At 37.9% G+C, this 12,870-nt stretch overlaps 1 protein-coding gene across 1 annotated transcript; it reads left to right on the top strand.

The window, feature by feature from the left end:
- The first annotated feature begins 5,233 nt into the window (after positions 1–5,233).
- LOC117396686 (actin-related protein 2/3 complex subunit 5-like protein) lies at positions 5,234–10,993 on the top strand. Its single transcript, XM_033994824.3, has 4 exons — positions 5,234–5,721; positions 9,014–9,086; positions 9,684–9,860; positions 10,368–10,993. The coding sequence occupies exons 1-4, from the start codon at positions 5,582–5,584 to the stop codon at positions 10,428–10,430; spliced, it is 453 nt and encodes a 150-aa protein (XP_033850715.2). The 5' UTR covers positions 5,234–5,581; the 3' UTR covers positions 10,431–10,993.
- Positions 10,994–12,870: the final 1,877 nt, after the last annotated feature.

Below are 12,870 nucleotides of genomic sequence, written 5' to 3' on the forward strand. Positions count from 1 at the left end.
ACTCTGTTACGGACACATAAGTAACTCTCTGAAAAAGTGTTTAAGCTGTATACATTTCAATTCAAACATTTTTAGACAAATACTATGTCCCTAAATGCAATTCTTGAAGCATAAAAAATAATTATCAAAGAATTCCATTTTTAGTCTCAATAATATTACGGAATCTACAAATAGAACTTTTAAGCACTGACATTTTTACATAAAACTGTCAGATACCAGCTTAATTTTCACAAAACATTTAGGATTGATCTTTTTCTTACCTTTTGCTATTGGATAAATCAAGTTAGTTTACTACAAAGGACAAAATTAAATATTTTGGAGTAATATATTTGCAAGTAACATAGTTGACAACATAGTAAGAGTATTGACAAAAGTAACATAATTGACAGGACAGTATGTGCAGTGGTTATTTTGTTTATTTTTAACAGGCTTTCACAGATATAGAAGTCACAAATGTCATTGTAATACAGTCCTAAAAATATTTGCATTTACAATTTGCAATAAACAGACTGTTGTCTTACATTAGTAACCGCTGATTTTTGGAAACTACGCCAAGACCTGTATAACTATGCAACTGCAAAACAACAAGGTAAGTTTTTTTGGGGAGGTTGTTTTTAATATGGAACTATAATGTTTTTAAATGTACATATTATCATTGTTGATGTAAAAATACAAACTTTATAATAATAGTACACAACAGCGCTGTAAGAATTCAATTTGAAAACATAACATTTTGATAGGACATAGGACATCGATGTATTTGGATTCTCCAATAGATGGTTTCGATGAAGATTCTTCATGGTGTCAGTCAGAAATCTCTTCTGCATTTTTCTTTTGTTCTGAGTAATAGTTTGCTTCTTTCCCGTAGTAATTCGGCTCACGTCATCTCTGACATAAAAGGATGCCACATTTTAATCTCATCTGTGACTCTGCTTACTTTTCTTCTTACAAATGTGAAGGATTCATTTTCACTTGTCGCTTCTTTGAAAACCCAAATGAATCCTGTGCAAATTTCTGCAGTCGATATTTTTTCACTATTTTGCCAGTAACAATTTTTGATAGAATCTGCTTCTCTCTCTCTTTCCTGGAAGTGTGATACTTTAATTTTATGTCTTCGATCAAAGAATGATGGAAAAGAAGTGTTTTCCGAACTGCATCTTCTGCAGGAAAGCTCTTCAACAACCTGTTTGTTTTAGCTCTAGGCGATTCACTTTTCTACAGCAAGCGTTGGTACCGCTTTTTATATTTTTCCAAAACTTTCTTTTGCTGTTTGAAAGAAACCTTTAGATCTTCCAATTCTTGAAGTATCTTTTTTCTCTTTTGAGATGTTCTTCTTCTTCGATTGCGTTGCCTATAAAAAAAAAAGTATGATAAAAATAAATACATATTTTGTTCATAGATTAATGTATTTTTAAGCATACATTATGCCAACAATATATTAAATACATATGTAAAGCCAGTATGAATAATAATTTCAATTAAATTCAAAAATAATATTTTAAAATCGAATACATGTAGGATGCATGCAGTTTTTCAATCTGTAGCCTTACTCTAACCTTGAAGGTCCTGGCTGATGGACCTCACCTGGGCTTTCTGGAGGTGTTGCCAAGGAGTCTATTGCTGCTTTCTTTTCCCTACACTTCTGCTGAGCTTTTCTCCAGTATTTTCTTTTGCTACGCTTCTCTCTTTCGCCAAGTTCTGACACTGACTTCACCTTCCCTGCTTCTTTCCTCGCTTTCCTTGTCTGCCGTTCTTTTTTCAAATACTCTTGTCTTTTTGATGGATCTGCATCACGGCGTGCACGATAGCGCCGTTGTTTTTCTGCAGCAGTAAGTGCCATTTAACTAAATCTACCTGTAAATAAACATATTTATGTTTTTAATCAATTTTAACCTTTAAATGTAATTAAATATAATTAAATTATGAGCAACAACCACGTCATAGTAATTTCTTAAATCAACACTGTTACCTTAAGTCAACTCTGTTACTCTAAACATGTAACAGAGTTGACCAATAACAGGGTTGACTTACATAACAAAGTTTGCCCTTTATGTCCAATGTGGTAAAGCACATGGCTGCACATGGTGTGCTTCTGGTGAAGGCTTTATTGGAGTTTATTAAACTAATTATACATTTTTGTATATATATATTTTTTATACTTAACTTCACATAACATAGTTGACATTTATAAAGTACCTTATGAACCCAGACAAAGTAGCTTTAAAAAAAATATATGAAAAACTGCTTAGACACATACCTGAAGTTGCTTCCTATGTCTTCCTCCTTTATTATGATGTCATATGCTGAAGATCATGTGACTTGTGGAATAATTCATTGTTCTGCAGGGGCTTTATCTCCGGTAACAGGGTTGACAGTGGATTCAGGGGCAGCACTAAATAGTTCAATTTATATTAATAAATATACATTGATTGTACAGATTTATAGTTGAAAAACAATGTACTAAGTTGTGTTTTGTAATACTGGTGAGATTTTAAAAATACATTAGGATTTAATTAATTATATTCTTAAAGAAGTTTGTAAAAAGATGAATAGGGACATTGGAGAATGCAGATTTTTCCTTTAAATATTGTTGCCTTTTTTACTTTAAATGCTATGTAGTGTGTTTTTACAAGTGGTTTTGTATAGGAATTACTTAATACTTTATGATGTATTAATTATTTTGAATATAATCAGTTATTTTAACCAAAATATGGCACAGGGACACAAAAGGCACCCTATTGGAAGAATGACCCAGCTATTTGAATTACGATTGGCAGGTCACTCGTGATCTCTGCATCGTCTCTTTGGTTCACAGCCGCAGCCGCCGAGGGGTATTCCTGCAGAACGAAGGCTCCCGCAGCGTGGCTCCCACAGGGTAGTGCTGCGTGCGCAACTCGTAATAGACGTCATCATTATACACTACAGCCGATCACATAAGGGTGATGAATTTACGTACTAAAACGAAGTATCCAGGATCACCAGTTACTTCTCAGAGGGTAATTCACTGTGCTCCCCCTCCCATACTGTTTATCGTCACGTGGTAGGGGTGTTGAGGGTGAATGAAGCACGACGTAAATTACGAGTTGCGCACGCAGCACTACAGCAACATTTCAGAGCTGCGCTGGTCTGTGCAGGATCTGCACAGAGGGAGTTTAGCAACGCAGGAATCCTCAAAGAACGCGCATCTTTGCAGAACTGCGCTATAACAACACGACCTCTCTCTTTTCAATCACAATGTTAAAATGCCTCCAAGCTTTCCCACTCGTGTTGACGAGGAGTATATCGGGAAACTCACGGGGAGCAAGTATGACAACTCTGTTAATGATCTATAGAGCGCTGATCAGTCCTATACTGGATTATGGATGTATGGTATATGAGGAAGCAGCTAGTAAGGAGCTGGGAAAATTTGGATGCGGTACAAGTTAGGGCTCTGAGAATATGCAGTGGAGCGCTGTGTTCATCACCAGGTGCTGCACTGCAAGTAGCTGCTGGGGAAATACCTCTCTTTAAGAAGGAAGATGATGAGAATTAGACATTGGGCTAAGATAATGAATGGAGGAGATGTTGGGTATGAGGTATTGATGAGGAAAAGGAATGAGTGTGATACAAGTTTAGGGTGAGAATTAAGAAAGGAGCAGGTAACATTGAAATACTGTATAGGAAGGGTGAGACTATATAAACTCTGTCATCAGTCTATGGTGTTTGGTCATTGATTTGTATTTATTCAAAGTTAAAGAAAAGGAGGAAAGAGGTTTTCTGTGAACTGGTGGGGAAATGGGTAAACTGTGTATGGGAAAATTACTGTACTGTTTTACAGATGGGTCTAAAAACACAGATAATGGCAGGGTTGGAGCAGCTTAATACATTCCAGAATTTGAGGTAGGAAAATGTGTACGTATTACAGATAACGTGTCTATCATGATGGCTGAGCTCATAGGGGTTACTCTGGCATTACAATGGATTAGAGGTTAAGGTAGAGAGGGCAGTCATGTTTCAGATTCGTTATCAGGGCTAGAGGCAATTAAAATGAAGTGAAAGGGTATAAGAGGGATTTAGTACAGGATGTAATGTATCTAGTGTCAGAATGTGTGTGTTTAGGATTGGATGTGGTTTTTGTGTGGATTCCAGCGCATACAGGAATAGAGGGGAATGAGAGGGGAGATGGGTTAGCAAGCACGGCAGTGAAGAAAGTGAATGTGGGTATGGATGTCCATGATGAGTTAAGGGACACTAGATACATTACATCCTGTACTAAATGCAAAGAAGAGCAACCAGAATTATCCCAGGTTTAAAAGGCATGTCGTATGCAGACAGGCTAAAAGAATTGAATCTATTCAGTCTTGAACAAAGAAGACTACGCTGCGATCTGATTCAAACATTCAAAATCCTAAAAGGTATAGACAATGTCAACCCGGGGGACTTCTTTGACTTGAAAAAAGAAAAAAGGACCAGGGGTCATAAATGGAGATTAGATAAAGGGGCATTCAGAACAGAAAATAGGAGGCACTTTTTTTACACAGAGAATTGTGAGGGTCTGGAACCAACTCCCCAGTAATGTTGTTGAAGCTGACACCCTGGGATCCTTCAAGAAGCTGCTTGATGCGATTCTCGGATCAATAAGCTACTAACAACCAAACGAGCAAGATGGGCTGAATGGCCTCCTCTCGTTTGTAAACTTTCTTATGTTCTTATGTTCTAAATCACAAAGTCAAGTCAGTTTGCAGGAAGGGTGGTATGGAGGGCATAGACAGGAGGAAGTTAACCTGATAAGGCTGTTGTTTATCGGACATTCAACTTTAAATGGACAGGTACATAGAATTGGAGCGCATGGGAATGGGTTATGTGTGAGAGGTGGGGTTATGGAAACTGTGGAACACCTGATGGTTGAATATGCTAGATATAGGGATGTGAGATTAGAGGCAGGGGAAGAGCTGAGGGCTTTGAATATTCAGAATCATTTTTTTAGGGATGGCATACGGGATGGTAATAGAATAGATAGGGGTATGGTCAGGTATATAGGGAAATTCATTAGGAAAACAGGGAGATTTAACCAGTCTTAGAAAAAATCAGGAACAAAGTGTTGGGCTCACAATAACTATAATCAAAACAAACAGTAGGTGGCGACAATAAGCTTCGGCGGAAGCTTGGTGGCCAGTTAACAAAAAGAAGACGAAGAAGAACACTCGTGTTGACGTCATATTCCTCCGACAGACAAGGACCAATCAAAACGCGACTGTTATGCGGTTCCATCCCAAAAACTGGGCTGGTGTGTTTATGCGGTCAAACCGCGTACATATATGTTCATACCGATCGATGCCGTTGCGTACCCCTGCAAACACACACAGGTACCTGGGAGCGTTTTGCAGCGGCCGCTGTGAGGTAATTCCGTTTCCGCCGCACTGGTAGCAAAGCTGCCATATTCTCAGAAGAGGCTGGCTGGAGAGAGAGGCAGCGAGATTCGGGTTTCGTGAGTTTCTGCGCTGAAAAACCAAGAGCCGTTGCTTGCAGGGCGGAGGTGACCTTGCTTCGTACCCAGCGCAGGCTGCAGTAGGACGGGATCAGATCATTCTGAAGTGCCCCGATGGCGAAGAACACTCTATCGTCGCGGTTCCGGAAGGTAGATATCGACGAGTATGATGAGAATAAATTCGTGGATGAGCAGGAGGAAGCGGCCGAGCAACAGGGACCGGACGAGGCCGAGGTTGACAGACTCATCAGGCAATATCCTTTACGAGAGCAGGTTACTTTACAAAAAAAAACAGCTGATTAAATCTTTAAACTGTAAACACATAACGAGTGTATTCGATACACGTTAGGAACTCTAGTGCTGGTTAAAAAATCCTTTTTTGGTATCTGTAAAATATATCGATACACATTACGTAGAGTAATCATTATGCTTTTAAAAAAAAAAGTTTGACATTTTCTTCAAGGTACTGCTGTTGTTATTATGCTATTATAAATACTATTGCAATTCGAAATTATTCTATGCAGTAATGAGGCAGGACAGTAATTGTTTTTAAAAATAAACAGAGGCTCATCGTGAAAATACTATAAACAATGACGTGAATCGTTGTGTATTTTCAGTATTTTGTTTTTGCAACAGTGTGGCTGTTTACTTTGTTGTACAGTTAATTGTCACGTTTTCAGCACGTGTCCAATGCAATGGTGTTATTCATTTTTACCGGTATCGCGATTCGTATATTAAGGTTTTTTTTAGAAGTGTTGTGAATACAAGTTTTTCGCAAGATGAGTTCAGAGAGAAACCCAAACGTATTCTTAATAGGATTTTGAGTCTGGATATAGTTATAGAACAACACCCTATCCTGCAAATGTTGCTTCTACACCATTTTGTAGATCAGGTGCAGCAAATGTAGAATTGAATTAATGATGTAAATGCAGGCCAGTTTCAACACTCCTAGCTTGTGAAATTGCTTCTGAACTGCAGTGCGCCACATTACCCTTCACTTATTCAAACAGTAGCACTTTAAAAAGACAGCTGGCTTATAGTTATAGGTCATGCATAGACGATAAAAGCCCGTTATCAAAACAATCATGTGCATGTTTATTAAAAGAGCCAGATTCTCAATTTGCATGCAACATGGGCCCATAATATTTAAAATAAATGTACCGTCTCTCACATGACTGACTACAAATGCAAATGGAATCCCTGGCACTTTTTTCAGTAATATATAAAAGTTGCATATCACTGTTTCTGTCACAATGGGTGCAGGTTTTAAGTACAGAATAAGTTAGTAGCTGGTGTGCATGCAGGATGTTTTGTTCATAAAAGTGTGAAGTAACTGCTATTTCAGGAGGGGTAGTGACTGCTGATTAACTTTCCCGAAGGAAGTAGATGCAGTTAGGGTTCGGGATGCTCATGTATCTCTCTGAACCTATTGAAGTACCTTGCAGACTACTTGCCAATCCTGTGCCCAAGACCCTGTGCTATTTGAGTGTTTTGGTGGGTGTTTCTAATTGTGTGTATAGACGGCTCAGTATTTTTTTTTTTTTACCTCAGTGTATCAGACCTAAGACATGTCTTGCCTTTACTCCAGTCTAGTCCCATTCAATATGCAGTAAGCGTTTTTGTCTTTTGCAACACTCTGTTCATTACGGATGTGCTTACTTAATTGGTTATGCTCACATTTGAAATGTATAAATCAGACCATGATTCATTTTCCAGTGCTGTGCACTAATGTATTATTTTTGTCATTCCATAAATGTGTGGAGAAGAGAAAACATATTCTTCAATGCCTTGGGTCAGTTTTCTAGTTGCAGCCCTCAAATTGAACTACTGCAGAGAGCAGCCCTGTTGGGATGTTTCACATTTTCTACAGGTTATTTTTTAAGCAGTACTAGAGTCTGATTGCTACACAGATACACTACATTTTTTGTGACACTGCTCTCTAATGGTAAAATGTGTAGCTTATTAACAGAAGATACTCAGTTGCTCTAGATAAATGGATTCTCTGGAGCCTTACTGATCTAGGTTACAATGTACTGGTGCAGAAATGACACACAATCTGGGCGTTTCCCATCGCTGGGGCTATCAGACCTTCTCATATTTGGATCATTTCATGTCCAGCTTCATCCACAGGCCTGATTTTCAAACATTGGTAACATGCGTATCTAATTTCCATTAGAAAACAATGAAACTAAAAAGAAAACCCATTTTTGCATGTGCACTTCAACAAGATCATTTTTAAGTGAGTATGCACTGCATGCATGCATGCAAAAGCAAAGCAGCTTTATACTTCTGAAATGTGTACATTAATAAATACAGATCCACGTGTGTTTCTCTCCCCAGCCCTATTTTGACTGGTTTTAAACTACAACAATATTTTACCTACTTCTTCCTGCAGTGAAGTCACCTCTTGCTAGTTTTATATAGGAGTACAATAATGTATTTTGTTAAAACAAATTGTCTTTGCACTTAACAGTGGCTTGCATGAAACGTTTCTTTGTAGCAGGCTCTATAGACTTGTGGAACATGCAAGCTGCACTACAGTGCAGGACAAGGAACAGTGCATGCTCAACAGTGTGACCATCAGTTTCACTTTGAATTTCCTGTAAAGCGACAAAGCAGAATCGCATTTTACTTTAAGAGTGATAGTATCTAAGAATGCTTACAGGAAGTTCATTGTTAAGTGTTATGTACCAGACGTAGGTGGTTCTGATGAGAAGCTGGGCATGGTTCACAAAGGGGTTTAATCTGCAGTGCTGCCTGGCTTTGTTTGCAAGGTGGATGCTGCCCCGTACTTCCTGTCCAAGCAAAAGATGAACTGCCTTACGAAGGACTTACTCCGCTCTAATATATAACTGCTGATTTTTATTTCTGATGACATTTCTCATAGTTTTCAAATCTTTCATTATTTTCAAAGAGCTGATTACCTTTTCATTACTGTTGTGCAATATCTATATTTCTTTGGAGGAAGAAAAAATCATATTCATTGCTGCTTTGCTCCAGGGACATGTATAGCTTTTCTTCAGATGGCCACATATGGATTGCTTGGTAATGTGTTGCTCAGGTTGAGTATAGATTAAACCAAACCATCAGAATCTGTACTGGTGAATGGTTGCATCACTACTCTGCCTTCACAGTGAAGCTTACTCCTGTCTGTAACTGGGGTGATTGAAAGAGATTAGAAATCGGTCCCATTGGTGCAAGCCATGATCAAACTGGTTTTCATTGGGACACTGTCATCCCGAGTAAGGATTGTAGGCTGTCAGAAAATTGTGATGTTTAAAAAGCAAGCAAACAGTTTACAGCCAAAAACCACGTCAACACATGGCACATTAAAAACCTTTGTTTAATGCCCATTTTGCAGATTGGATTGTAGACTGGGACTAGCTGTTCAACTGTGCAGGAGAGTTGAAAGAAATCCATTAAAAACCGAAGTTCCAGGAGTCCAGCTTTTGTAACATTTACAAAAATTAAAACAAATAAATCCAGTATAATGTTATAAATGCCAGGATTGACCAGTTGTATGTTGTTCCTTAACTTGTGAAGCACAGGGGACAATATGGCAGCTTTTCACGCAGCCTTACGGAATCCTCCAATCAACACCAAGAATCAGGCAGTGAAGGTAATAATCAGTACTAACCTTTATCAGATTTGAGGCGGATTGGAAGGTAAGTTATGGGTGTTCAGCATGCTGCCGTATCGAATGTATTCACAGCAGGACAGTGATGTGTGTAGCATTATGACATGTTTTCCCACCTGGGGCAACTCTGAGGATTTGATTCCCATGGTGCAACAAACAAAATGTTATTGCCCTGCCAAGAATACTTTTCTACTACAGCTTGTTGAACTGCCCCACTTTTTCAATATATTGTTGAAAGGAGCATTCTTCTAGTGTCAACGTAGACTATCGGGAGCTGAATCATTTAGATTTTTGAACTGTTTTAGTTCACAATACTGTGCATTCGTGAACAACCCAAAATGATAGTTTTGAGTTTGTATTTATTGATGGTCATTGAAAGTCACACACTTCCCAAGGACAGTGGTTGTTCATATGCTGAGCACATTTTGTGAACCCTCCATTAAGAAATTTCCCAATAGCATTTTACATGAATAATTCTGTCATGTTTGTTATTTCCTTTGATTATGCACACACCATGTTTTGAGTAAATGACAGTTGTAGCAACAATTTCAACATATCTTTTCTATCTCTCCCCTCTAGGAGCGTGCCCAGGGAATAGTTCTCAAAGTCCTCACGTCTTTTCGAAGTAGTGAGATAGAGCAGGCTGTGAAATCATTAGACAAGAACAGTGTTGACTTATTAATGAAGTACATTTACAAAGGGTTTGAAAAGCCTTCAGACAACAGCAGCGCAATCTTACTGCAGTGGCATGAAAAGGTAATCTATCCTATCTCTAGCTATTAAACCTAATGATACTTTTATACTCCTGATTTTAAACATGTTTATAGATGAGAAACTGCACTGACAGTGTTCCAGTTACTATTGTGATTTTAACCATGGTTAACAATGAGTTGCAATGTTTTTTATGGTTGACACAAACAAAATGTGTTGTGCAATGTACCTGCTGCAACAAAACAGTGGAAAGCCATTGGGAGCAAGCTGTAGTGATTGCACTGTAGTGCTGGGTGTTGGGTGCTGTTTCCATGTAACAAGCGCATGACATTTAGTGATGGAGAGATTGCTCAACTGTTTTATTATAGTATAAAAGAAAGGTCAGTTAGTAACTCTTTAGGTTAGAAACTAAATGGACAATTAGCAATTAGCTTAAATTAAAATGGTTTACAGTATGCTTGGGGAACGGCAATAACTTACACCCTCCCATTTTTGTTACTTTAATATCTGACACTTGTTCACTTTCTCTCCCCCCCATTACTTCAATCCCAGGCGTTTGCAGTAGGTGGATTAGGCTCTATAGTAAGAGTTCTCACGGCCCGAAAGACTGTTTAAAAACTCGGACTATACTTTGACCAAGAAGGAGGAAATGCTATCAAGAAGAGACGGAGAGAATGGTTCGAGAAGGAATAAGATTTATATGACAATAATGCATTCTCCCACAAATGAACATTTATGGAAATGTTGAATGAAAATAATATTTTGTGAGAAGAAAAAAAACATGTATGTTGGAATGATTTTTAGCTAATATGGTTGTGAGGGGAAGTTTATTGTATTGCTGTACATTTTTTTTAATCATATGCAAGATCTTGCACATCCTCACATTCCCTTACCATTATTTTTGTTTTTACTTTAAAATAACTTAAATATGATGCAACAATTTTAAGGTTGACAAATCTGACAGGCTGTTTGTAAGCCAGTGTTTTATAAACAGTCCCAGTGTGTGCCACATGCATAAGATTAAGTACTGTATGGGGTGTGGTACAGTGTTTTATTTGGCGGATGGCAGTATTGAGGGTTTTATTTAATTTTTGTTCCCCATATTCTCATTTTACTGGGGTGATTTCATTGTAAAGTGCCTGCTGTAATAAAGCTCTTGGATCATCTTTATTGAACAATGCCTCTGTCTTAAGGTATATTCATAATTGAAAATATATTCCAAACACGCTGAATTGTATTGTGGGTAATGAGCAGGTTCCCAGTGATTAACCTTGAACAAGCATTGCTGTTTGCAGTGGAGGCTGAGTCATGCTTAAATGGCCAAGTTGTAGATCCTGGATGGGGATGCACATGGAGATTTTGCATTAGTGTTTGCATTCCCAGAGGGTTAGGGTGGAAAATCGTCTGGGTCCAGTTCACCTTATTGTGTTTCAATGACCACTGCTAACTTGCCAAGATGGGCCCTTGTGTCCTGGGGTTCAGTAGCTTGGTAAAAACAATTGGTATTGTGAGTGAAAAGAGGCGATTGATTTAACAGTGGGAACAAGGCTGCCCGTTGGTCTTCTTGAATAGGGTTACAACAAGGAGGTAAAATAAATGATTAATTCAATCATTTTCATTATGGTTTCTGAACTATAAGCTGCAAGTCAAACTTGTTCTTCATCTCCAAAAAATGAAAGCAACAGGTAAATAAGGCTAAACAGATATTTGGTAGAAACAGCAGTTGTTCTGATTTAAGAAATGAAGTAGGAGCAATTATTGTGACTTAACTTTCTTATTGTAAAGCAAAGTTTCAATGCTACCATTTCGAACATGTCTAGAACTGTTTCAGTTTTACTTAACTGAGAAGTTGTCCCGGATAAGACTTTCATGAACAACCCCGTGTATGTGTCTTTTTTAACCAAACCTGTTTTACAACATTCTTTGCAGCCATTAAAGCTCCGTTCTATGTTGACAATGCAGTTACTTGGTAATTATCTGCTACATTCTTTCACAGTCGTGAAAGGTAGGTCAAGTAGCTAACGTGCCTGCTACTACCTGAGGCAGTAACATTACCCCACCAAATAGGAATCTTTGTTCCTAAACAAGTGTCAAAACTGTATCCGAGTAATAAGACAAGTATTTCCAGTTTTGCAGTGAGCATGATTGCTTACCAACTCCTTGAAATTCGATATGTACTATTTATTACTTGTCGTGATGCATATGCATCAACATATTAAAAGAACAGAATAAGAGAAATGCAATAGGCAAGTATGTTAATAAACTATAATAATAAACTAAGTGACAAACACTAATAAACTGACAAACTAAATTAACAAAAGCACCCCAACATAGTGTTGTAAAACGGCACTATTAAAGTCAAGCATGACTTTAAATGCAATGGTTATTAACAGAGTACCCCTACACTCATTAAAAAAATGCAGCAGCAGCTCAGATTGATTATGAATACAAGAGCAATATTCAAGACATGCACACAAATTATTGAACAGAATAGTTGGGAACTCCTCCCTTTGTCATAGATAGAAATCTGTCTTTGGTTCTTTGAAATAAAATGTGCCATTTCAGCTGTTGCAAAAGAGTCCTTGTATGAAAGTCCCAGACTTTGAATGATATACAAATTATGTTCAAAGCCTTTAAAGTTTTTGCTTTTGATGGTGGCCAGAATAAACAATGATAAATGACAGCAGTTCTGGAAAGATTAAATAAACCAATCAGTGTGCCTCAAAACACTCGTGATGACAAGGCACTTTTGAAAAGACTGAATGAGCCACTTGAATTTGAGTTACAAAACAGTACTGTACCAGTTTTGAATCACTTAGTAAATAGTCGCTATCAGACCCAAAAAGGTGTTCTTTTAAGCAAAGTGCCGGTTCCTTTAGGCAGAGCATTTGCAGTGGGAAAATTCTGTTTCACCACAAGGTTGTTCCTGAAGCCGAAATGTTCTTAGGAGGCGTTCTGTACGCAGAGTCTACAGTACATCTGATGAATTTATAAGATCAAACTTAGTAGACATGCTGTGCAGAATATGCAGTTTATGTGAATGTACTATTAATTC

The sequence above is a fragment of the Acipenser ruthenus genome, chromosome 31, assembly GCF_902713425.1.
Source record: "Acipenser ruthenus chromosome 31, fAciRut3.2 maternal haplotype, whole genome shotgun sequence".
Lineage (NCBI taxonomy): Eukaryota > Metazoa > Chordata > Actinopteri > Acipenseriformes > Acipenseridae > Acipenser > Acipenser ruthenus.